Raw genomic sequence first — 27,625 nt, 5'->3', positions numbered from 1 at the left:
ATGGAGACCCCAGATGCAGTTGTGCTATGACAGCGCAAGGCTAGGGTTGCCAAGGAGACTGGCCCCAGCCACACTGGCAGGGCTGGGGGCTGCTCTGGAGCTGCTGGGATCTTTGTTTCAGTAGTCACTACTGAGATGGAAGAGGGCATATCTGGGTCAGTCAGCTGAGTGCATATTTGTTACAACTTCAAGAAAATCCCACCCAAACTTATTTCTTCAGGGACTACACTGCCTTGTACAGGCCTCCAATAAGAGCTAGATGTTATAGATTCATAGAGTTGGAAGGGACCTCAGTGGGCCATCCAGTCCAACCCCCTGCCTCTGGCAGGCAAGAAGAGAGTCACCAACCCTGGGGTCATGTGATCCCAGCCAGGTGCCTGTCCAGTCTCTTTTTGGAGATCCCCAAGGATGGGTCGAGTACCACCTCCCTTGGGAGCCCATTCCAGATTCTGGCAACCCTGACTGTGAAGAACTTTTTCCTAATGTCGAGTTTAAACCTTCTCTCTAGTAGCTTATGGCCATTGTTCCTTGTCATTCCAGGGGATGCCCTGGTGAACAGATTGTCACCTACTTCATGTTGCTCTCCCCTTATGAATTTGTACACTGCCACAAGGTCCCCTCTCAGCCTTCTCTTGAAGAGGCTGAAAAGGTTAAGGTCCCTTAGCTTTTCCTTATAGGGCCTTCCCTTCAGGCCTCTAATCAGGCGAGTGGCTCTTCTTTGGGCCCTCTCCAGGTTGTCCGCATCCCACTTGAATGGTGGCATCCAGAACTGGACACAGTACTCCAGCTGTGGTCTGACCAGAGCTACACAGAGGGGGAAAAAATCACTTCCCTGGACCTGTTTGTGAAGCACTTATGGATGCACGACAAGGTGCGATTGGCTCTGCCAACTGCTTCATCACATTGGCGACTCATGTTCATCCTGGAGTCAACAGTGACTCCAAGATCTTTTTCTGCCTCAGTGGAGCTCAGAAGGTTGCCCCCCAGCCTGTAGGTATGATGGCAGCTCTTCCTCCATAGATGCAGCACCTTGCACTTATCCTTATTGAATTACATCCTTTTGCTCTCTGCCCACTTCCCCAATTTGTCTAGGTCAGCCTGGATCTGGTTCCTCCTCCCCAGGGTGTTAGCTGCACCCCCATAATTTTGTGTTGTCTGCAAATCTGGACAGGGTGCTTCCCACCCCCTCATCCAGATCACTGATGAAGATGCTGAACAGCACCGGCCCCAGAACTGAGCCGAGGGACTCCACTGCCCACATCTTTCCAGGATGACACCGACCCGTCCACTACCACCCTCTGAGTGCGACCCTTGAGCCAATTTGCTACCCAGTCTACCATATAATCATCCAAGGCAAATCCCCTCAGTTTATTTATAAGGATGGTATGGGATACCTTGTCAAAGGCCTTCTCGAAGTCCAGATAGATAACATCCACCTCAACTCCTAAACAATTGGTGGCCTTGTTGTAAAAGGAAACTAGGTTAGTCAGGCAGGACCTGCCTGCTAAAAACCCATGTTGGTTACCCCTCCGCATCACATTAGCCAGCGGGTTCCCACAGATGTGCTCCTTGATAATTTTTTCTAGGATTTTCCCAGGGATAGAAGTAAGACCGACTGGTCTATAGTTCCCCGGGTCCTCCTCCCTCCTCTTCTTAAAGATTAGGACGACGTTAGCCCTCTTCCAATCCTCCAGAACCTGACCCAAGCACCATGAGCACTCATATATCCTTGCCAGTGGATCAGCTATGACCCCCACGAATTCCTTCATTACCCATAGGTGGAGTCCCTCCGGTCCCGGTTATTTGAATACGTCCAGTCCCTCCAAGTGTCTTTTTACCGTGTCGGCACTGACCGTTGGTCGGCTGATGTTCCCTTTGTTGGTGTCCGTGATGTATGTTGAGGGTTCGTCTAGATTCCCATTTAAGAAGACAGAGGCAAAAAACTCATTGAAGAGCTCTGCCTTGTCCCTGCTATCCATCACTAAGCCCCCCTGCCCGTCCTGTATGGGTCTTATGCTCCCCCGCACCCTCTTTTTGCTCCCAACATACCTAAAGAAGGACTTTTTATTCTCCTTAATCCCTGATGCTAGCCTGAGTTCTAGAGTTGCCTTGACCTTCCTGACCGACTTCCTGCAGATGTGGGCCAAAGAAGTACACTTCTCTTTGCTAGCTACCCCCTCCTTTCACTTCCTGTATGCCTCTTTTTTTTTGCCCTTAAGGTATCTTGGATGCCCCTGGTTAGCCAAAAGGGCTTCCTGGCCCCCTTTCCTCTGCCATGGGATTGACTCACTCTGACCCCAAAGAATGGTTTCCTTGAGGAATGTCCACCCATCCTGGACCCTCAACGCATCTAAGTTCTTAGCTCCTAGCACCCTGCTAACAAATCTCCTGAGTCTATTAAAGTCAGCTTTTTTAAAGTTTAGCACCCGGGCTCTGCTGGATATAATGCCCACCCTTCACTGGACAGTGAATTTTATCATTTGTTGATTGCTGTCCCCTAAGTTGCCTTGAATCCTCAGGTCCCCCACCAGGTCATCCCCTGTGGCCAACACCAAGTTGAGCAAGGCGTTGCCCCTGGTGGCACACCTTACCTCCTGTGTTAGGTGGAGGTCCTGTATACAGATTAAGAACCTGAGAGAGCGGTTAGGATCTAGCTGACTGCTCCTCCCAGCATATGTCTGCGTAGTTAAGGTCCCCCCATGACTACTATATCTCTAGACCACACAGCCTCTTCGAGCTGCTTGGAAAATCCCCAGTCTAGCTCATCATCCTGCTGCAGTGGCCTGTAGTAGACCCCCACCACCAGATCCCTTTCACCCCAAGCCCCTTGGATCCTAACCCACAGAGTCTCTGCTTGACCACTCTCTGACCCTAATTTGGTTAGGAAAGATGTGTACTGTTCTTTGACATAGAGAGCAACTCCCCCACCTTTTTTCCCCTACTCTCTCTCTCCTATATAACCTATAGCCCTCTATTCCCACCACCCAGTCCTGAGAAGAGTCCTACCAGGTTTCAGTTAGTCCCACTAGGTCAAAGTTGTTGCTCACTAGCAAGAGCTCTAGGTCCTGCTCGTTTCTCATGCTTCTGGCATTTGTGTATATACACCCAATTCCCCTGGTGGCTGTTCCTGGTCCCCCCTTAAACTGCTGTCTAACAGAATCTTTGCTACATACCTGGGCTGATCTTGTGGGTGTCTCTTGGTTTGGTGTTCCGTGGCTCCCTCCGTACTTGTCCTCCCCTTTCCCCGACGAACCTAGATCCACTACTTAGTGCTACTACTTAGTGCCCCTAGTATAGAGTCACCTGAGATATAGAAGCTAGCAAGATCCTTCACTTGTTCTACACTTAGCACAAAATAAATTGATGATCCTGGAAAGATTTCAAGTATTGGGTCATAAGTGATTTAAACTGGGTGCATCTAAATGTGCAATTGACTGCAGAGTAGACTAATTAGCCCCACATTAAAGTATTACTGTCTACATGTGCGCCAGTAAACTAATTAACTCTGCTGTAAGATAGTGCTGTCAGGGACAATACTATCTTATGGCAGAGTAATTAACTGCACTGAAGTACACATGTAGATGGTGACCAGGCAGGGGCCAGACTCCTGGCTGCCACCTAGCCCCACAGGTTCAACAACCCCATGCTCCAGCCAGCCCCATCACCGCCATCACCCAAAGCCCATAATTGACTCTCCACACCCCCTGCCAACCCAGGCCTGTTCCACCCCGGCTCAAACTGCTGTTGTCCCAGGCGCATGTGTAAATACTGCACCTGGGAGCAGTTTATTCCAGCTCAAAGAGCTCTGGAGTTCATTGCTTCATCTTAATTTCACATGTAGATACACCCACTGATGCTTAAATCACTACCCTGCATGCTTGAGCCAAATGTGAGCACAACTGCTTGTCAACCATCTGCATTTCCAAAGAAACACCTGGAAGACTTGCAAGAGAGAGTGAACTAAAATCAAAGTATCAGCCAGACTAGAAAGGCCTCTATGCAGCTTTAGTTTTTATAAACAAAAACAATTCTCCAAAGAGTCCTGCCAGTCTCACAGGAAAGGCCCAATTTATTGGCAGGTATCTACTAACAACCTTCAGAAACAGCCAGGCAGAATAATTGTTCCTGGCAAATGGAGAAACTGAACTACTGAACAAGTGATCATGTAACTTGCCTCCATATAGTCCATGGCAGAGCCAGATGCAGAATGTGAGAAGTCCAACTCCCAGTTCCTTCTTCCAATCATTAGAAATTATTTCATGCCAAATTCTATCTTCAGGAAATGTTAGCACCTAAATTGACTGCACTGGGCATGTCATAGAAGCTGTTGGCAGTGCTCTCCCCTGACATGAAAGATTCATTTTGGTATTCTGATCCCATTCAGTCTCACTTGCTCTCCAAGTCAACAACAGCCAGGTTTGTTATGGAGACCAAGCACAGAACATGTCATGCAGTGGCCGCTCTGGTTAAGGAACTGTGTTATTCAACCATGAAATCTCCAAATCAGCCTCAACCAGCAAGAGCATTGGACACTACAATAAGGAAGGGCTGAAAAGCAATAACAAACAGGAGAGTTCCTGTTTGGAACACTGTAGGTACAGTGTTCAAAGGATATGCTGGGAGAAAGTGGAGATGTGGATTTTAAATGCTGGACCCAATCTGCAGAAGATGTTAAATCCCCAACCCCATTGCCCAGATGGGTGTACCTGTATTCTGTATGTGGTAAAACTCAACCCACTGGGACCAGGGCCAGCTGAAATAATAAATACTTCATCGCTCCCAGTTTCAGTGGTCACTGCTGATGTGGAAGAAGGCACATCTGGGTCAGTCAGCTGAGGAGAGCGGTCTGTGCTGCCACCAGATGAAGTGACTATGGGGAAAAGACAAAAATTTCTCAAATGCTTAGTCTAGGCAAATACCCTAACCTCCTTTTTTTCAACCTACTACAGGGGTAGAACTGCAAAAAATACCCCCTTGCTGCTATACAGATCTGCACAAAAAGTCAGCCTGTCACTGAACCATTAACTTGCCCTATTCTGCTGAAATCTGGAGAGGAGCCAAAGGGGACTAAAATCCAAAAGCCCACGTTCAAACAGAGCTGGGCCAAACCTCAACATCATATCCAAACTCCCAGATTTAGTTCTGGATTGGAACCTATATAGTATGTGGATATAAGAGATGTAGTTTTAGTGCTGTTCATGGGGTTCAGGCAATCTCAATCTCAAATGAGCTCCAAAAAACCTCCAAAATTGTGCTCATTGCATATGAAAGTTTATGATCTTTTTTGTTATGGTCAAAGAGCTCTGAAGACTCAGACTGCCAGATCTGTCCCACCACAATCTTCTCAGTGACCTTTCCCCATAAAGGGCATTTGGAAGCTGTCTATAGTGAGCAACGCAGTCAACTCAGGGTTGATTTAAGCTGGACTCAAGCTCTTTTCTAGCCAACACTCTTGATACAAACATTGATGATCTCCAACACAAGGCCCAGGACCCTCCCTCTGTCTTTTACCAGCCAGAAGAACAGGGGTACAATTCATAGGTCATGGCTTTAACGGATCCATCAAACCACAGACAGTGTCAGTAGTTGAGCCTCTCATGGCCTCATTTTGACTGCACTGCAGTAGATAGCTCACTCTCAATTAGCATCACATTTGGGCCCAATTTTGTTTAGTATCTTCTTCAACGACCTGGAAATGGGTGCACAGTGAAATCTCTGAGTTTGCAGATGATACCAAATTATTCCATGTAGTTAAATCTGATGGGAAGGAGCTGCAGAAAGATCTCACCAAGCTAAGTGAGTGAGCAAAAAATGGCAAATGAACTTCAGTGTTGATAAGTGTAAGGTAATGCACCTGGAAGGGAATAGAAAAAAAATGGAGAACATCATCATGCCATTATACAAATCCATGGTGTGCCCACATCTTGAATACTGTGTGCAGTTTCGGTCTCCACATCTCAAAAAGGATGTAGTAGAATTGGAAAAGGTACAGAGAAGACCAACCAAAATGATCATGGGTATGCAACTGATGCCATACCAAAAGGGACTAAAAAGGTGAGGACGCTTCTGTTTGGAAAGGCAGTGGCTGAGGGGGAATATGATAGAGGTCTATAAAATCATGAAGAGCGTGGACTAAGTAAACAGGGAACTGTTGTTCACCAAGTCCCAGAATAATAAAACTAGGGGGCACTTGCTGAAATTACTAGGAGACAGATTTAAAACTAACAGGCGAAAGCACTTTTTTTTCTTTATGCAACATACAGTTAACTTTTAGGATTCATTGCCACAGGAGGTGGTAAAGGCAGATAGCATAGTCAGGTTGAAAAAGAAACTAGACAAATTAATAGATTATAGATCTGTTTAATAGCTGTTGAACAGAATGGTTGGAGATCTCTGGCATCTCTATACCAATAATGCTGGATATCAGGAAGGATAATGGATAGGGAACAGATCACACTAGATCAGGGGTAGGCAATTATTTTGGGTGGAGGGCCGCTTACTGAGTTTTGGCAAGCCATCGAGGGTCACATGACAGGCAGCCAGGAAAAATTAATATTAATTTTCTAAATTTTTTAGGGGCCCCGCAGGCCAGATAGAATGGCCTGGTGGGCTGCATCTGGCCTGCGGTCTGCATTTTGCCCACCCCTGCTCTAGATCTACTTAGTTCAGTGCTCTCCCATTAGCATCCACTTCTGCTGCTGTCAGAGGCAGGATACTGGGCAAAGCGGACCATTGGTCTGACCCAATATGGTACTTCTTATTTTGCTGTGGACAAACGGTTACTCCAGGTAATCCAACACACACAAACACAGATTCCACAAAGCCATTCTCCTCAAATAAGGAAGGGGTAGAAGAAAAACTTGCAGATTTTCTAGGTGTTTTTGCTGCCAGGCCTGTGACAGAATGAACCAAGGACACATCTGCTCTGCTCATCTTGCATCAATGCTATGCTGCTGGATGGGACAGGTTTTATTAGTAGAGTTCTGAAATGACACTGCTGAGTGTTGCTTGTGAGGGAATTGCTCTACCAGTGCAAATGGAAAGAGCAGGAAGAGATAAGCCCACGCTAAAAGCCTTTCTGTATGGCAAGCCTTGTACCACATCCACATCACTGCGCACACAGCTGGAGAAGCAGCTCCTGGGAAGGAGAACGAATTCCCTTAACAGACAACGGGCTCCAGGCTGAACCAACATGTGCTGCTTACCCACTTGCTCCCAGCTGACAGAGTGGTTGTTGTTTTCATTCTCTCGACTTGGCACCACAAGCTGGAGCTCATTGATATCAACAGCAGAGTTCTGGATCCCATTCTACAACTCAGAACATGCCCCAGTAAACATCTTCAGATAAACAACATAACAGCCAATGTGCAAAAGAGAAACAAATTACTGAAACAATTAACACTAACCTCCTGGTCACTGTGCACATTGGCAGGGCTCCTTTTGGGACACATTTTCTGCCTGAGAAAGAGAGCAAACAGCCCAAGAATGAGTTAGAAATTCCAAAGGAGGAACGTTCTCATCCGTGATCTAATAGGGGACAAAAAACAGAACACAACAACGTAATGACTATGCGCTTACATTTCTACTTCTGAGAGTCCAAAGCACTTTACCAGCCTTCTTGTAGCAAGGCCAACAAGGGAAAATGCATCTCAGTAGGAAGTCAACCAGGGCAGAAGTAGTTAACTAGGCTTTCCAAGATACTACAACAGGTCTACAGCAGAACCAGAAGTGGAAGCCATGTATCATCTCAAGTACCATTAAACTCTCCTCAAAAGAACAGACCTTTAGTTTCTCCCTTAGTCTTGTGCTGGAACATAATTCAGTAACCTCACTAATGCAACACATTTCATGACTAGGAACAATGTATTTTGGATTAGTTTTCATGAGCCAAGAGGTGTCAGATGTTATTTTTTTTAATAAAGATTATGCTACAGAAAAACAGCAGCCACTGATCTCTAAAACTGTGAAATCAGATTCCCCTAGTAAGATCCACACCAAAATATCTTGTTCCAAAACCGGCATTATAGAACCACCAGGATCAGTAAAATTTGAAGAACAGGCACCAGTGACAGAGATCAAAGTGTTGTAAAAAAAGAAGCATCATTTAGGTGTATAGCAATACCACCTCAGACAATTTATAGTAATCTAGGAACAAACACCAAGGCTCTGCCCACAAGCTTACAATGTAGAGCAGACAAGAGATGTTGATCAGCGCTACTGAACAGCAAACAATTGCATGTCCCAATTAGTGCCATGATATTTTTAGCATTTCCCCTCCTCCACATACAATTTTTTTTGATATATTAAAATTTAGCGGGTGAGGCTCTCAGGTCATCTAGTAGTGAATACTTCTCTTTGGCAATAGTAAGCTGGGGCAATAGTCAATAGACTTTTTGGAAGTAGGGAGGGGGTACAGAAAAACTAAGGCACAATGTGTGTTACAGCCAACTCCCCCCATCAACTCTCAACAACTCTTTGGCCTTAGGAATTCAAATCACTACTTAAAGGACCCTATCTGTAGTCAGATTCTGTCCCACTTCCCTCCAATGACATGGCCACAAAATGCAGGTAGAAAGAGCGAATGCCACACAAAGCTTCACAAACACAGTGATCACCATTCATTAACAGTTACCATAACAGCGTATTAACAAACACCACAGCTATTTCTTGCTCTAAGTAGAGGGAAATAACTGAAATATCTATCTCATACCAGTAAGAGAATGGAGACCATTTAAGGCTAACTTAAGCTGGCTGGCTGGTTTGAGTAGAAACAACATCCCAGTCTGACAGAAGACTGGGATTTCATCAAAGACTGTGTGGGGGGAAAAAAAGCATCCGGTGTTCCACAAAAAGTTCTGGGTTTGTGTCAAAGAAAACCACACACACCCCTCTAAAAAAAGTATCTTGTTTTTAGCTGAAGAAAACAAGAAGATTTTGGCAGAAATCAAAAGTTTAATTAAAAGAAATAGAAACTGGAGTCTGGAGGACTCATGCCCCCATTGTCCTCTTTGGGAGAAGTTACCAAAACATATGACATCTCCCATGATGCGCTGCAGTGGCTCCAGAAAACTACAGTACATCATGGCAGCTTGAGTCTGGCGAGGGAGTTTGGCAAAGAAACCTAGACTAGAGTACAGTGGATATGTGAAGCCAATCCCATCCCCAACTGCAACTGCTGAGGCCCCAATGACACCCTCTGATTCAGTCTCCTTTCAGCAGAAGAATCCAGGTTTGAATCTTACTGAAAAAATTGAAGTTTTCCTTTGAAGTTGCTAACAGATCTTGAATTCTCACAGGGAGGGGAACAGGGACAAACACAGACATATGCTTTCAGACTGGTCTAACACTAACCTTGAAGTAATCCTGGAGATACCAATTCCTCATCAGGGAAAAATACTGATTACCCTTTAAACACCGCATGAACTATACAAAGGAATGTTTGTCTAAAGATCCCCACCTTTAATTCTTGTGCACCATAGTATACCACTCCCCTCAGAATAGTTTCAGATTATGTTCCAGTATTAATAGAAGCCAGAAGTCAGATGAGTTAGGCTCATCTCTTATTTTGACACTGGAAAACAGAACTATGACTGCTGTGTCACACACTATGAAACAGCTGAGAAAGTCACTAGCTTGCATTCAGGATGTGATATGCTCCTGATACACCACTGCACAACACCCTAAATATATGCAACAAAAACACCACAGAATGCATGCATTAATTACATTAATTTAATAAATGGTAAATGTCTTATATATTCCCTAGTACATGTACAGTGAAAGGGAGGGTCTGATAGAGGCCTGTCTAAAAACTGCAGTTCAACTAAAAGCCGGGAAGAAAAGCTATAACAGCTGCTAACAAGTTTCCTCTTTCCCAGACTAATATGACATTGTCCCATCAGCCACAGAACAATAATTTTTGACGACCTTATAATTTTTAGCATAAGACATGTTTTATTAGACCTACATAGAATCAGAGTTCTTACTATAGTGATGAGCACAATTGCTACATGCACACATGCACTTATCCGGAGGAAAAGAAACAATTTAAAGCGACAGATGTGCTCACATACTGCTTGCAAGTCCTATGGACTGAAAGTGTCTGTCCATAGTGCAGATAATAGGCTGGTGTGCACTCATGGACTTCAGCTGTCCCAATGCCTTCCCTTCTACAGCACAAGACTGCTGAAACAGAAACATGTGTATTTAAATGGAAAGAATCCCACATGGAGAAATAAACAGAGGTGGAAGGCACTGAAGCCTATCAAGAAGAACATACCCCGGATACCATGCACAGCACAAAGCTGCAGTGACCGGCAGTTAACCATTCAGCTTTTGACCCTGAGATCTCTAGTGTTTGCGAGATTCCCCTGGGAAGTGTTATGGTTCTAAGAAGTACTTGGCAACTGGCTGGCCAGTAATGCTTTATAACCCAACTATTCATAATTATTATGGAATTGTATTAGATGATCCATTCTCATGATGTTTCTACCCACCAAGCGAAAGTCAGACTGAAAGTAGAAACCCTTTATAGCAACCTGGGGCGGGATAGGGTGAACCTCCCCATAAAACAGCTGTGAACATAAAGGTTCTGCTCAGAATCAGCTTTTGGGCAGGCTGTAAAGATGTAAAATGTAGTTGTATCTCATGGGTTGCACCCATTGAGCAAAAGTCCCATTGCATCAGGCAAGATTTAAACTAAATAAGGTGGACATGTCTCTTGTCCTAGCGGGCTTGGGAAAGAAAATTAAAAAACTCCAAGTAGTCAAGCCAGGCCTCTTGGCCAAAAGTAATTAGAATTATTGGCCAACTAACAACTGAAGCTTTCATTCCCTCCCCAAACAGCAAACAAAAGCAACAGTGTGGCAGAAACTTGGAGTTTCCCCAGAGAGCTTTGCTTTGGCTGAATGAAATGAGTCTGAGCAGTCTGACATTGCTGATGACTGTTCATTAGAATGATACTAGGTGCCAGGGGTAGACATGGCACAGACGGGCTTGGCAAGGCAGAACCTGCTACTTTTAGCTGAGAAACAGTGGCAGCTAAATGTGGGGAATGTGCATCTAAACTCCAACTTGCTCTGCTGCTAGAGAAGCAGGCAGTGGCAGGGTAAAAAACAAAAGGGGGAGGTGGAAGAACAATTCAGAAGACCAAAAGAGCTTGGAGATTATTGTTAGCATCTTCTAGTGGCATTTCCTCTACAAGGCGACATCCTAGGCACGGTGTTGTCATTCCCCGGGTGCGGGTCCCATTTCAGATTGTGTGCCTCTTTGTGGGATTCTTTCCATTCAAACATGTGTTTCTACATACCAGGCAAGCTGGTCCTCAAGGAGATATGTTAAAAAAAAATTCTAAGAAGGAGAATTCAACTGAGGCAACTGGTTCCACTGGACCTAAATTCAGATTGAGCTGCCATTCCAAGATTTCACAAAAAAAGGGCATCTGCTTCATCTTTAATTTAGAATTTCCCCATGCTTGATGCTATTCCAAAGCCAACTTCAGCAGAGGACACTGAAATCTCTACAATGTGTACCCATGTGTTACGGCTCCCACTTCTCAACCTTTTTTGTAGCAGGACCCATTTGTAAACAACAGTGGCCAGTCCCAACCCACTGCCCCTCACTCCCAACTCACTGCCCTCCACCCCCAGGCCACAGCCCTCCCTCCCACCCTTGTGTGGGGCAGGGGGGCCCCCAAGCAGCCCCTCACAGGGTGGAACTCTGCCAGCCTGCAAGAGAAAAGCCACGTTTTCCCACATTTTTCTCCTTTAAAGGAGAATCCATTTTTTAAAGTTTGTTCGCAACCCTTTCATATGTTCTTGTGACCCATTTTTGGGTTATGACCCATGAGTTGAGAAACACTGCTCTAATGGACACAACCAAACCCTGAATTTCAAACCCACCTTCCCATCCCTGTGCTATTGGGCCAAAATCAGATGTCAACCTTACCTGACATCTCAGACCTTCTCTTTGTTCTTAGTCTCCCTCTTTTGCAGATTTGACTACTTTTAACATTTTCTGCAAGTAAAACAAAATGAGGACACCTCAGCTTAAATCTCTATTTGGGCCACACACAAATCAGAAGCATTTGGTGGTTGGACTTTTTTCCATCCGCTCTGAAATGTGCTTTTGAAATGTCCATGATTACTAGGTATTGTAAACTTTAGGCCAAGCTGCACAAAAAAACCCAAAATAGTTGATTAGCTGTGGCTAGATCATAGACTTGTACAGATAAAATGGTGAGAAAGAAAAATAGTATAGCTTCTGCCAACATTATGGAAACTGGCTAAATCAGCAGAGATTTCACCATCCATACAAAAAGTTTGACAATAAATCAATATATATACACCAAATAGCCAGCCTCTGGAAAGACAGGCAGGTTTGCATACGAGTATAGTCCACTGGAATAGAAAAATAGTAAGCAAGCAAAGAGTATAAATATGCACATTACATAACTAAACAACTGTATCCTTGAAAGCACAGCAGTGCAAAAAGCCAGGAGCCAAGCTACTCGGAGACAAAATATTTTTCTGCAACTCTAATCATAGTTATATATATTCACAATAGCCTTTGTTCTTGGGAGATCTGTATAAAAGTTAAAAAACAAAAAACCCTCCAAAACTGCATTCCATATATTATGACCAAACTTATTCACTATTTTGAAAACAGTCTTGTTTCCAAAGCCAAAATATTGCCTCTTATTTGTAGAAAGATTAATGTCAAAGTAAGGATGCCTTTCAAAGTGGACTCGGAGTGTTGTTCGACAGGTTGGAAGCCAAAAAAACCCCCACTTCTTGGGTTGAGCTTTACCATGCTCCACGCTGAGTTCCACAAACTGAGTGAGATAATTTAAGGAAAAAGAAACTACACAACCCGAGAAAGCGTATCAGAATCTGGCCCAGAATCTGGCCCCAACCGTTACTATGGCAGCTTCTCTTTCTTCCTTTAAGATTGGCAAGAGTTTAAAAATCAAATATTTAAAATCTGGAAGATATTTCTAGCAGATGTTTCCAGTTTAGGGCTGGCAAATATTTGTAGTCTAAATTACAGTATTTAGCAGGATCCTTTAAGAAAGGGGAAAAAAAGAGATTAGGTATAACATGCAAATCCAACTCTTAAAGTTATGCAAGGTTTCATTTATAAACAAAATTACAGTGAGATCCTGAAGGCAGAAACTTCTATGTACAGAAAAGGGAGACTATGTTTGTTCGTACCCACTTTGTCTACATCCCTTTAGACATAGTGCAGTGATGGACTATGTTTTATATCTACTCCGGATGTCCAGGGACCCCACTCTGATAAGACAAAATGAAAAGTTAAACACAACACCTTAAAATATTAAGAACTCTTTAAAATACTGCTATGTTTATTACAGATAAGACACTACAGTAAACACTAAACTGAGAAGCCTGAATTTAGTTTACCTGTGCAACCTCCATGCAGCCTTCTTGCACCTATGCATTCTGATACAAACTTTAATGATTTGGTGGTTGCATGTTTTTTTTCCCCTACAAAAGCCGGTTTGCTTCATTTAGTGCTTAGAACAAGCTTGGTCTGGTAAAAAGTCAAGCACATGCAGTAAAGGAAGCTGTAATCTCTAGGTCCTCAGATTCATCTCTTACAGTGGGGACAGGAGGAACAGTAAGGCCAGTGTCATTATTAAGACAGTCAGATCCTGCCCTGGAAGAGTGGATGCTGTTCCCAGCAGTCGTGCTTTTGCAGATCTCTACACAGTGACAGGAGCTTGAATGACATTTTTCCAGCAAAAAACCCCAACAACACTGTGTGAAGAAAACCAGATTTCAGCTAAAATGTTGACCAAAGAAATAGTAGGACAAGCGGGGTGATATAAGGTCATGTGGGCGCCTACACATGTGCTCCAGGGTGGGTGCGGGGTGTGCTTTAATTAGAGCAGATCCGAGAGTCACTCTAATTAAAGTGCCCTCAGTGTTATGTGTATGCAGTGTCCTGCACTTCAAAATGGCAGGCTTTAGTCCAAGTGCCCCCACTGCCATTTTGAAGCATGGGGATGCTGAACAGATGTGACGCAGAGGCTGCTAGAGTGTGTTAATTAACATGCTCCAGCAGACTCGATTAATTAGCACACATCAGAGAAAACATCTGGCACGTGTATAGGTGCCCTGACTTTGATATCCTTTCAGGTATCATCTGGTCACTGTCCCTAACCACACCTCTTGAAGCACACCACTGTTAGCCTGCACCAACAGTTCTTAAAAAGCAACTCCGAGAAAGTTATTATAAAGTTTGTCATGCGACTGAAGTCCTATAGATTGTGTGTTATTGATAATAAAACAACACTATGTCACTTCAATCATTCACAGTGCATCTTCCCCAACTGTCCAGGAGATGTTGCAGAGATTTTCTCCTTCTTTTCCACTTATTCTCTTTTCCTCATTTATAAATTTTTCCTCGCCATTATTCTTCTTTCCTATTTATTATTATTGTCTGGTCTCCAGAAGTTTGCTGTATGTCCCCAGTGATTAGTGCCCCCCAGTTTGAGAGCCACTAATCTAAGCAAAGGAAAGAAGAAATATAGGGAAATTAAATCTACTGGTGAAGCATGCTTTTGACAGCTTTATGAGAAGCAAGCATTTTTTTGGCAGTAACTTTTATTGAACCAGTGGTACAGAGAGATGCTGGACAAGCTTTTGGGCCCAAAGTGCCCAGAGAAAGTCTGGTCTTCTGCTCTGTGTTGGTAAAGTTGCACTAAACTTCAAGCTTCAATACTGTCAGTGTATAACTGCTAATAGATTTCAAACCCAAAATACGTACAATACTGAAGACTTTAATAGGGAGACATTCTTAGAATTAATGGTATATGATCAGCAGAAATTTAGCCAGGTTTTATCCTGGTGGAAAATTAATCTATCCACATTTGATTTTGAATTAATACAAAGCAAAACCTTCACAATTGGGGTCATCTTCATGACATCAACTACAGCTTGATTTCATAGCAGGGTCAGTTTGAAAAACTCAGAGTAAGTAAATATATTAAAATCTTACCTGCAAGTTATGCAGAGGGTGGACAAAAGAATGAGTGCAAAAATGACAATTCCCATTACTACTGTCAGCATCATCATGTTTTTCTTTCCTTCTTGCCTCCCAGCATCTACACTGCTAGGTTTAGTGATGTTCTTGTATTCAAAGAGCATTGCAAAGCCCCGCCCACGGTCTGTGGTGGTGATCAGCTCCATAATAACCTCTACCATCTCCAGAGAAGAACCGAAGACCATGGTCTTGTTTAAAGGTGAATTTGTCCCACAAAAGCGAGAGGAAAATGTGATGAGGTCAGAAACATACAAGACATCATGGGGACACACATCTATTGAAGGCTGCTGTGGGGAAGAGCTTTCTGTTGGCAAAGCTGTTGTGGAAAGAGTCTGGCTTTCTCCAGTGACCTGGTCTCTCTCTCTTGCAGTGAGGTGAGCAAGCAGTATTTTCCCTTTCAAATCTTTGTTCATTTCTAAGCCACTGATATTTTGCCTTGGCATTGCAGCATTGCCAGCCACAGTGAATGACAGTCCACCTGGCTGAGTCCTGGCTATTTCTTTGGGTTCTTCCATTTGTTTCAACGGTTTTTCTTCAGATGCTTGTTTGGCTTCATCTTTTTTTAAGGTGGTTCCTGGGAATTCATTATGGAGGCCATCAAGGAATTTTGACTGAGGTCCTGGGCTGTTGAGATTGTGAGTCACCCTTGCCATCCAGGTCTGAAGAAAGGATTTTGTGGTAGGAAGAGAGGTGGGAAAATCCAAGCTTTCTTCACTGGAAGGCATTTCCTTATTTCTTCTTGTAGGAGGAGATGTAAAGCCATCCCAAGGCTCAGGAGTTTCACTTGAGCTCGCAAATATATCAAAATCAAAAATTTCCAGGATAAGATGAGTTTGCACAGGGATGAAAAACTGCCATACGCAATGTGTCCCTGGGTAGTAGTTGTTTGGAAAACCCGGGGATAAAATCAGACCTCTTTCCATGGATTCCAACACTGCACCACAAGAATAATATACCTGAAAAAAATGAACAAATTGAAGTTACACAAAGGAGAGAGAGAGAGAGAGAGAGAGAGAGAGAAAAAGACAGAAGATGTACACAACCCTTAATGCTGCTGCTCAGCCTACTACTGGAGGAGCCAAGGGAGTTTAAACACCCCTACTCTAAAAGCACCCACTACTTGCCACAGGTGGAGACGGGATACTGGGCTCCCTGGACCAAGCGTCTGATCCAAAATAGCACTTTTTATATTTGTACATTTAACAGATGTCCAATGGTGACAAATTAAGGATCTGATACTCATGGTAGGTCTAAGAGACCTAAACCTGACTACACAATTATCTATATATAGGACATACGTAATAAATTCATCAAGCTTTTAAAAAGCCAACTTTCAACATTCTCTGTTTGAAGCACTAACAGCTAGTACATGACAATTCTTGGATACCATGGAAGTGTATATGGTGTGCCAATCTTCCCAATAATGGGGCCAAGCAGTTTCCATCTGTTATTTTCATTATTGTGACACTGCCTCCTTTTAGCAAGTTGATGTAGGGAGACTATTGATGACCTTTTTGCAGGCTTTTAGCTGCATGCTGCCTTGCTCAACATGTAGTTAGCCATGCCCTTCTGTGCTGCTTGTTGCAAGACAAAGATCTAAAGGACAGAGAAAAACTGAAACACTTCAAGGCCTTCTCTTTCATACAAGGTAAGAATGTAAAATTCTTTTCCAGGGAGCACTCCTTTTCCAGGGAGCAGGAGAAAAGAAAAAGACACCCTATTTTCCAGATACACACAGTACTGGTTATACATAAAGCTGTGTGTTGTTTTGGTTCTGCAATAGCCCACAGAAATCCAATTTAACAGATTACAGATTGTAAACATATCGTTTCATGTTAAGTTACAGATATTACCACCTGTTGAAGATGACACAGAGGAGGTCGATTTCCACCCTTCAGAAAGCTTTGTTGGCACCACTACAAGCCAAATCCCAAATCTGGATCCATTATTAGTTCTCTATTTCTTCTTTAAGGACAGAAATCACAAGTGACAAAAATACTTCCTTGACATCAATCATGAGAGGGTCCTCCATATATTTGGGGAAAGTAAATTTCATCCATGCCTTGGGCAACAATTTTGAAAGTAAGGAAGTCATAAATAGTTGTCATAGGACCTTATCTAGGAGCCATATGTTCACCAACATTAATTGGATGGAAAAAGAATGTTTTTTATTAAAAATGATTACTTAGCTTGGTCCGATATCTGTTTAAACACAAAAGGAGCTTGGCAGAACAACAGAGAAAGCTAAAAGAGTCTGTAGAATGCCACTAAGGTCAAAATACTCCAGATTTTTATTTTCCCCACCCCTTGGCTCGTATTGAAATGAAAAGGAAAAAGAAATCATTTTGCAACACCAAATGTTATTAAAAGCCTTTAAAAAAAGGCTAGGCTAGCTCTTCAGAACATGAATAAGAGTCCTGGTTTTCAGCAGGTGCTTTTCATTGTCAAAGGGATTTCGGGATGTAGGGGAGGAGGGAGAGGGGAAAAAGTGGATGAGAAGGGGACAAAACTAATGATAGAAATAGAAATGGTTTAATGATAGAATTTTAAAGTTTTCAATGTCAGATTTTTTAAAATGTCATTAATTTAAATCTATTTTTATACTTAAAAAAATAATTTATAGGACTACTGGCATTTAAAAAGGACCTGGGTTGGTCTACAGCATCAAGTCTTAAATAATTAGTGTAACTATAGAAACTGAACTCACACATCCATGTCCAATACAATAGCTACCTATTGTATTTCATACTCACATAGTTACACCTGTCCTTCTGCCCCCAAAAAGAAACCCTCAGCCAAACTCAGAATTCCCGCCGCACACATGTGCAGGCCTTGTCTTCACTGTCTACATTTGAGATGGTAATGAGAAAAAATCCTAGTGAAGACAAGGAAGTTTGCACGCAAGTTAAACTGGTGAAGGTTAGTCCTTATTAACTTGGTTTGCTAATTTACATCAAAACTGAAAATTGACCGCTCTTCACTAGGAGTTTACTTTGAGTTCTTAACTTACCTAGGAGCACATTCTACCTCTCTTCCCAACTTGTGACAAGCAGGATACAAAGAGTTCAATACTGACAGCTGATTCCTTACCCTAAGTAGCAGGAAGTTATGGGGCACCATGCACTGTATCAGTTCAGTGGATCCAGGACTCATATCCAGTACTATCAAGAGTTCTGGATAGCAAGTCCATTTTTAAAAACTAGATATGTAATTTTTGCTTTAGTTTGGTCTATAATGTGTCTTCTGTGGGTTAACACATTTTTGGTTCTTTTGGGAATCTGATGACAAGTACCAGTCAGCTTCAATATCTCAATGAGTGCAAACAGATAAAAGTACTTCTCACACAGAGCAAACGGAGGCAAACTGCACCAATGACATGACCTTTGCAGCCATACTTTTGAAATGTACATAGTGTACAATCATTTATTATTCAGACTCTCAGGCTATAGATTCAAGACTGTACTCCAAGGGAAGGACAAAAAAAAAAAAGCAAACAAGACAGGTTTGAGGAGGTGAAGGTTTCTGAAGACAACAGAGCACTGATGAATTTATAATCCACAAATGGAATGACTTAAACACCATTTAGTGGATTCATTATAAAAGGCTGAATTTCACTTCTTTAGACACAGATATCCAACCTTAGCTGCAAGTTCTATACTTGTAGGCTTTTAACAGAGACACATACTTATGTCAAGAATAGGAGCTTTGGGGAGGGTGAAATATGCCAGCACAATGACATAAATTATGGGCTAGGCCTATCTTTTGTATTTCACAGCAAGATGGACAGACCACTGGGAAAGTTCTCTTGAGGAATTTTATAAAGGAGACATCAAAAAGGTTTTCATTCTCATTGTGGTACGGTAAGTGTCATGATTGCTTATCCCACCAGCACAAGGAACTAAGTAGCCTAATTCAGGCAGAAGAAAAATTCCACTAGACAGGATGAAAAGGGAGGGTAGTAGGGGATTGTGGATGGCTTCTTTCTGGGGTCCAGAAGATCTTTCACTGGAGAGACAAAGTGGGACCATGCTTCATCATATCCATCACCAAACACAGTTACAAGAAGACCACCACAGTGTCACAGGTTGTTAACTGCAAATACATGCTCCTGTTCTTACTAGGGGTCTCCAGCTGTGCTTCAAAATTGCCAGCTTCCAGTTTGCTATGGTCAAGAATTCCTTTACTTGCTTCTTGAACTAAGATAATAAAGTAATGGCAATAGCTAGTCTCAGGAAGAGCAAGATGGAACATGATTGCTGTTATGGTGTCTAGTCCCTTCCTATTCTGCTATTCTGAATATACAGGTTGCTCCACATTGTAAAAGCAACAATAAGTACCTCAGAGAAAAAAAGATATCTGTTCGTATATCAATGCTTAAGTGGTAGTAGGAAAAGGAGATAAAATATCAACAAAACTGAGAACTACTCCCTGGCGGTACTATACAGTCATTCTCTGCCAGTCTCTCACTGATTTAAAATGCTTGCTGATAGGTCTCCCATTGGAGGAGGAAATTCAAGAGTCAGCCATATGGAATCAAGCAGTTTGTCTACATAAACTAGCACAGACATGACCACCCCTGTTGTAGGTCTGGTGTAGAGAGAGGAGACAGATAAGCAGTCTCAGTTTCCAGGAAACATGGGCAACTAGCGCTACCTTAGTCAGGGTGACTGGACCCCCCCCCCCCCGGGGGGGGGGGGGGGGTCCCCCCCATGGCAAAGCTTACCATCCTGGGAACAGCCCCACACTGCTCCCAGAAGCAGGTCACGGCCTACATCTGGCGCTCCCACTCCCTGGCCAGCGCTCACGGGCGGGCGGGGGGGGGCAGGCACTGGTGTCCCCCCGCCCATTGCCTAAGCAGGGAGCGCGGCTGGTCAGGGGGGGCATCAGTGCTCTGAGGGGTGCACCCCCATGCACCCCTTATGTGTCACCACTGCCAGGGAATTTCTCCAAATTGAGAATGACCTTTAGTTGAACAGATTACAGCAAAGAACAAGTTCTTAAGCATTTTTCTCTACCTACACAAAAGGATTATACTCTCTATTTTTAGTGCAAAGTTTCTTCAAAGACTGAATGCGACACTCATTGCTAAGAACAAACTTTTACGACCAAGTATAGTAGTGCCATACCACCTGAGGTTACTCCCATCCTAACAGTGCTAAGGAGACAAGGGGATGGAAGAGTTGGCCTTATAAGGAAATGTACACAGTATAAGAGTTGACTGTAAAGCTCCAACAGAAACATATTTGGTATGCCATACTCTCAAAGATTCTGCACTTATTTGTATGGTAATCAACTTCGTTCCTCACTTGTGCAAGAAATGCAAGTTTTACAGGATCAGTTTTGCAACACATCAACAGGAAAAAACATTGTCAAAACTGGTATATTGTAGTAAAAGCTTGCTATTTGGGCAGACTTCCCCATCCCAGATTTTTAGCTGTAGCCAGATTAATCACATAGGGCCTTTGTACATGCCACATTTTTTTGCCCTTTCTTGTGCTGCAACTGCATGACTGTGTGCATGAGCAGGATTTCTGGACACTTTAAAAGTATTTTTGGTGCATTAAAGTAAAACTCCTTGGATGTAGTTTAGTTTGGGTCGCCTGGAATTAAAGTGTTGCATCCATGGATTCATTGCGTGTAACCACAAAGGCACTCAAAGATGTGTAATGAGCCTCTTTGTCCACGAGGTGGTGCTGCAACTTTTTTGTAATTCACCCCTTCAAATTGCTTTCGAATTGCTTCCACTTTTTTTTTTTTTTTGTACGGTTAGCCAGCTCTGCTTCCACAGCTGTATAGCGGGGCATGGGCATGGGGTGGGGGGCCCTGGGCCAGAGGGGCTGCACTGGACCATTCCGCTCTCCTATGCTGTCAGCCAGGGACCGGGCTTTTGTTTGAAAACCTAGTGCGTGCAAACACTGATACGATGCTCTAAAATAAACAAGTTTAAATTTTGTAAACAAATTTAATTTAATAAGGATTAAAACCTGTAGTGTGTATACCTCAGAAAGCCCCTTATATTAGAATAGAAACAAGACCTCTATTTTGCTAAAAGACAGCAAGTTCACTAGACATTTTCATATCAATCTGTATTACTTACAGTAGTTCTTGCTAGTATAGTTACAATATACTGGATGCTTTAACTCAAATGGAAAGTATAGTGATCTGACCCCCCATGTTCAAATCAAATCACATCCAATTCAATTCCTAAAACTGCCCCACTAATTAGTCAGTGGCAAATACCTTTGGCAGCCAGGACTTAAGAAAGCAAAATTTGATCTAGAATGCTGACTGATCTCTGGAAGAAATATTAGAATCTGATCATTTTGACAGTGATCTTTGTAACCTTATCAATCAAGGCTCAAATCCTTATAGTCACATTTCAGACCAAGGCTCAGAATAAACAGCTGAAGAAGCTATCTGTATATTTTTTAAACCCATGATTAACAAACAGAAACTGTTTCTAGAGCACTGCATTACAACAGATAGAATAAAAGATTTTTCATTTTCAAAAGTTCTGAATGACCATGTAACAGTTGAGCAGAATAAAGCAAAGGTCCAAATGGTTTGTGCCTGGTCACTCATCCCTAACTCACAAAGTATGTTTCATATATTCCCTGTCCCAGGCAGTTCAAAGTTATTAACACTTTCATACCCAGGCACCAGGTGAGATTTTAGCTGAGCCACTCCCACTGACGTTAATGGGAACCACATAGATAGAATTTTTGCAAAGTACCTGGATAACTGCCATCATCAACCTCCCACTTACAATTTTTACAGAATGTCTGTACAAAAACTTGCACATGGGTCAGCAGGTTTCACTTTGCTAGAGTGTGGGTTCTTTAACAATCTGTCCTCAGAAGGCACTGCCAACCTTTGGCTGACCAGCTGGGTCAACCAAAAGGAGGCAGGGCAGAGGAGTAAGACAGCCTGAACCTTCCCTGCCCACAAGAGAAATGCTTCTGGCATGAGGTTATTCTGGGGGCAGAGGGAACCTCAGGAAACCATGCTATGTAGCTGCTAAGACAGCTATGTGCACATGCACGTTTGCTTTTACGATATAATGTCAAAAGGGGAATTCAGCTTATTAGAGAAGATACAAATGTAGACAAGGCCCTGGCCAGGAATGCATAAGCACATTTTAGCAAGCATCATATTTTGAGAACAATTTCAAAAGAAATGGGCCAACATGGGTTCCCATCTGAGCTAGTGCTAATTACAAGCAGCAGCATCTGCATAGGTCAGACTCCTCCCAGTATTAAAGGTGGGATTTTAAGTGTATTTATTTTAAGGAGAAAAGAAAGAGAAAGCTGTCAGCTCATGTTTCTGCTCATAAGGAGTGACAACCTCCAAAGCAAACCTATTTTTTTGTTTTCTTTTATAATTTAGGTCACCCAGGAAATATCAACGCGCTTGGTACATCTCCAAGAATCAGAGTATACTTCACCATACTAGAGAAACACATACTGAAGTTCACATCCACACAAAGGTGATCATGATCATCTCGCTGTTGCCTTGCAAACAAAAACAGATGTATATTACATACATACACACACTTTTCCACACGTGCACGTGTGCACACATACATGCGTGCACGTGTGTCTTCACTTGTTGATGGGGCTGGCATTAACTGAAAAGTCACTAGAAATTGGAGTTTATCTATGGACCACAAGGTTTCTTTTTGTGAAATTCCCACACAAGAGAAATATTAAGTAAGGTGTTTATCAAAACAGAATCTTTTGAGGAATATCTATTCTGGGTGCAAAGGATATCATCTGGTTCATTCAGCTAAATAAAGACTGCAAGATTTCTTTTAGGGCATTCGTGTCACAAACCAATTGATCCAGAGACCACTGAAGTCAATGGGAGTCTTTTATTTGCAATTAAGTTAAAGTTAATCAGGGGGTTCAGAAATGAGCACTGTACAGAATCAGTGTCTTTTGTACAGATTTACGTTTTCCCTTATTAGATTGGCATATATTAACAAAGAGAAGTTGATTGGATATTAAAGCCTCAGTTTGAGATGCTACATAAGAGTCTCAAGACTGTAATGAAACTTCCTGTAAGCCCTCAAAACCAGTTCCAAACCACCCTCAGCACTTTGCTCTATTGCCTTATGTAATATGATATGAATTTTGTCTTCTCCAGCTAAGATTTCATTTTTGAAATGAAGTGCTGTGCTAAAACAAGTTGAGAGAGAGAGAGAATCATTACAATCACAGAGTTGCCTTTCACAGAATGGACATTCAGGATACATAAAATCCCAGATCATGTTTTGATCGTGCTGTGGTGCATCAGAGTCCCTAGGATGCCTTGCCTTCTCCTCCCACCATCTTCATCTTCTGTGTCTTTTCTTAAGATGGAACCTACATATATGGAGAAGCTCAAGTTCTGTTTATAATCAGAGCACAGCTGGAGAGTCAGCAACTTTTTGTTATTATTGTTCTATTTGAATTAAATCCTCATTTCAGGAATCTGGGTTTGTCAACTGGAGACCCCCTGCCTCCCCACAAAAAGGAGTGTTTCTGAAGCTACACCCAAATGCAGATCTCGGAGAAAAAAAAACATCAAATTGTTTTACCAACACTTGTAAGACTCATCACTGAGGAAATCTGTCTATGATGATCCTGCTAGCATCAACTAAGCACAAACAGCAGCTTTCTCTTTTAACCAATAGAGAAAATTAAATGTCATGATGGAGGAGAAGGGGGGGGGGGACGAGGAGGAAAGAACTAAAGAAGGAATGAAAGAAAGAACAAACTGTGAGCCAATTGGTATTGGGAACCATAGTGCCCTGAGTGCATTCCAGATGACAAGGACCTAGTCCATAGGAACTTACAATAAAACAATGTTGCATTCAAATTCTGCAGTGTCAGTCTAAGCAGTCCAAGACCATCAATCTTTGAGTCAGGGAGATGTTAAATGCAAAAACCTTTGCAAGCTAAATAAGAAGAGACAGGCTATATACAAGCAAATCCCTGTCACAGATGTTAGTCTTATAACTAAGGATCTACATAAAGCACATGGAGAAGTAAAAATCATGGGCCACTCACAATGCTCAGTGTCATTTTCATGGTCTTTTCATGGTGAGGACCTCCCCTCACTGCTGATTGGCCGAGGGACACCAGCAGTTCTGCCCCTTGCCACTGATTGGCTTAGAGCTGTCCTTCATGTGGCCCCACCCCTCAACACCAATTGGCAGACAGGGGCAGGGGTGCACAAAAGGCAGGCCTCTTGGACAATCAGTGCCAGAGGGAGGAGGGGGTGGCCACTATCTTGGCTGCACCCCTTTGTGCCAGAGGCTTGCCCCCCACCCTCACCCTGTGGGCCATGAGGCAAGGCTGCAGCACCTACTGGCTCCCACTGGGGAGCCAGAATTTTATTTTCAGTAAGCTTTCTTTTTCTGGTGATTCTGCACAAAATTCATGGTGATTGTGGAAACCATCTTTTTTGCAGTTTCCTCAAAAATTGCAAATTGAGTAGATTCCTACTTATAGCTCCCAGTCCTGTCAATCAACAGAGAATGTTTTGCTCCATTTCAAGTTTTCAACTAGGAGCTCCTCTAGACATTCAAGTGAAGACATGATAGGATCTGATGCATGATCCACACATTTGCATCTTCTGCCATGCCACGTGATTGTGGAATCCAGCATCACATACTATCACACCTTACTGTCCACACAGGGGGAGCCTAGGATGGTGACCATGCCCCCTGCCCCAGTACATAATAAACTCCCACAGCTGTGAGTCCCATAGTTGATGGGACTCACAGCTGTGTCAGCACCCCATGGCTGCTGGGACTTAGAGTGGCTAGAAACCAGCTATAAACTTATTACACATTCTCTAGCAATAATTTTATAGCTAGTTGGGTCTTTTTAAGGCACGATAGTTAATTTACACATATAGCCAATCTAAATTGCACAATTAATGCAGTAATTGCATGATAAATGTAGTGTGTAGAGGGGGCCTAGGAAGTATTTGGATTGCCTTTCGAATAGGTCTTGCAGTTACAAGCACAGTGCTGTATAGAACATTTGAGAAGGGCCAGACACATAGTTTTGTTTTTTCCTGACATTAATAAATTCCCCTAAACTGGTGCCGAACAGGATTCACTCACAGGTTTCTGAAACAGGCCTAGACATACTTTTAATCTGATCTACACTTACAGTTAAGCCCTTTCCACCAGCAGTAGTTCAACTGCATCCATTGCCGACATGAGTTGTCAGAAATGGGCAAAATTCCTTTGAACAGAAACAACCCACTGAATGCGAGCAAAAACAAAACTGCATTTTTGAATAGATGCTCTTATTCTTTCAGAAAGTAACAGCAGCTCCACCACATGAAAGTTATTATAGATCTGACATTTCCACTCTGCAAATCCCATTTCCAGGAAAGGACCCAACTCTCCTCATACTCCTTCTTGGCACGCACCAGACAGCTTTACTGGGCTTTTTTTTTTCATGTATATTACCAAGTCTTCTACTTAATTTTCTCTGATTTACAAGTGATTTTCAGAGAATTAAAATGCTGGTTAGGTTCCTAAGAATGGGAAGACCACAAAAGCCTGTTGCCACAGAAGACAAAGAACAAAAAAAGATTATGGGAGAGGAGAGAGAAGAGCATCTAGTGCAGTGATTCTTACCAGGGGTGCCATGAGAAGCTTTTAAGGGTGTTTCTGGGTGCCATGCAATATTAGTACTGTTAGAGTGTGTTTACATGTGATGCTATGTCGCCATAGCGATACACTATATAGTGCACCACTATGGCAAAGTAGCTGCTAAAAATAACCATGTGCTGCACATCCAGTGCAGTAAAAACATTGCTGTAGGACAACCTGTAGATGTTCCCTTAGCAACGCTTTCATATGATTCACAAGAGAAACCCAGATGTTTTGGATAGGAATCCATAGCATCAAAAACATTCTGACTTGTTGCAGTCTCTCTCAGTTTTTTGCAACAGGAAGTTTGCTCTACTATTTTTGCATTTTTATTTTTAATTTTTTAATGGGGTGCTACTAAATTCAGAAAAATCATGGAGGAGGGCCTTGAGTCTCTACTTACTAGACCAGTGGTTCTCAACCTTTAAAGCAAAGGACCCAAATTCTGGAATTCACCCCACAACTATAAAGCAGATGGGTTGAAGCTCTTGTAATCTCAGGGGCAGGTATTTGGCTCATTCTGCTACTCTGTAATTTACTTGTAATCTAATCAAGGTCATTTAAAGAATTTAAAGTAGGGTCTGTGGGGACCAAGGTTTCACATTTGAGCAAAGGGCAGACAGATCCTCCTCACTTCTTGGAAGAGGAATGAAAATTAAGACATTTTTGTTTTCAGCAACTCTTGTCAGTTGTCATGTGATGGGCATGATGGAGAGAAGGGGCACAGCTCAAAATATATTCATCCACAAGATAGAAAGAAGTGTTCCCACCTGTGTTCAGAGAAGGAAGAGCAAGAAGGATTCTGAGGAACAGCTGCCAAAAAACAGCAGGTGGTCAGTCAAGAATGAACAACTGGACATGAGGGTGACCTTGCCAGTTACTGTTGTTTTTGTTTCTGCCATTGGCTTTTCTGTCCTTGATGTAAAGTGCGGGTCTGTAAAACAGGCCGTAGAGGTGGAAGCAGCAACACTTACTGTACATATGCAATAATAGATGGAGGTCATTACTGCAACCAGCCTGAATCAAAGCAGCTGCAGAACTGGCAATAAGAGCAAGAGTCTCATTACAGTCTAGAGGCTTTCCTCACCCTCCTTACAACATCCCAAATTTCACAGCTGCAGTATTTTGATACCTGGCCTCAAGCAAATTGCGTAATTATACCATGAAGTCACCATCCTCCGCATGTGCAGTTATTTCCAAGAGCAGGGAAGCAGAAATAAGAAAAAAAAATCATAAAACAATCCTTTGCACTTGGACAACTTTCAGACATCACAAGACACTCTGGCTTCTCACAGAACAACTTCTAATTTGTCTGAAAGATATAATTTTTTTTCTGGTTCCAAACAAATGCTTGGTCCCAAACATACAAATAGAGACTATTTTCTAAACAGTAATCCACAGGTTTCTGAAGTATAATCCCAACCACAGCTTTCCAGAGCTGAGCCTTCCAAAGTGCAGCTTGTGGGCCAAATGCAGTCTGCGAGCCCCTTTGATTTGGACCCCGACAGTGGACGTCCTCTTTGAAGTGGCTCTTCAGGGGCTAAACTTTAGGAATCCCTGTTCCAAAGTATCATTAGCAATTATGTAACAGCAGGTGTTGTCAGCCTGTGTCTATGCTGGAACTTGAAGGTTTGTATTTTCATGGAGTACGACAAAGATGACCTGAGCATACTCAGAAATAATAAAAAACAGTTCTTTGGGCAAGAGCAGGTGAGGAACCACCAGGTTTGCAGCAAGGCCCTTCCTTGATTTAGGGCAGATGCACCAAACTACTGCACAGTCATGTACATGAGTCAAGTTTTTAGGATCAGCCACAGGTTTTGGTTACCCAACTGGAGACCCCTTGGGCCCCAAATTCAGAAGTTGAGCACGCCTGCAGGTCCAAATGGGTTCTCATTGCTTTGA

The 27,625-nt window shown here is 42.8% G+C and overlaps 1 protein-coding gene across 1 annotated transcript in view; it reads right to left on the bottom strand.

Annotated features, from left to right (window-relative positions):
* Positions 1 to 27,625, bottom strand: part of LOC102386446 — a 58,397-nt gene that overhangs the window by 5,686 nt on the left and 25,086 nt on the right. The window contains exons 3-6 of the mRNA XM_006030652.2: positions 15,022 to 16,022; positions 7,407 to 7,458; positions 7,206 to 7,308; positions 4,707 to 4,870 (exon numbers count right to left, since the gene is read on the bottom strand). Of these exons, the coding sequence (XP_006030714.2) occupies positions 4,707 to 4,870; positions 7,206 to 7,308; positions 7,407 to 7,458; positions 15,022 to 16,022 (1,320 nt within the window). The remainder of the gene's footprint in view (positions 1 to 4,706; positions 4,871 to 7,205; positions 7,309 to 7,406; positions 7,459 to 15,021; positions 16,023 to 27,625) is intronic.

The sequence above is a fragment of the Alligator sinensis genome, unplaced genomic scaffold (assembly GCF_000455745.1).
Source record: "Alligator sinensis unplaced genomic scaffold, ASM45574v1 scaffold748_1, whole genome shotgun sequence".
NCBI lineage: Eukaryota > Metazoa > Chordata > Crocodylia > Alligatoridae > Alligator > Alligator sinensis.
The sequence above is the reverse complement of the archived record's forward strand: the minus strand, read 5'-3'. Positions and strand labels throughout refer to the sequence as shown.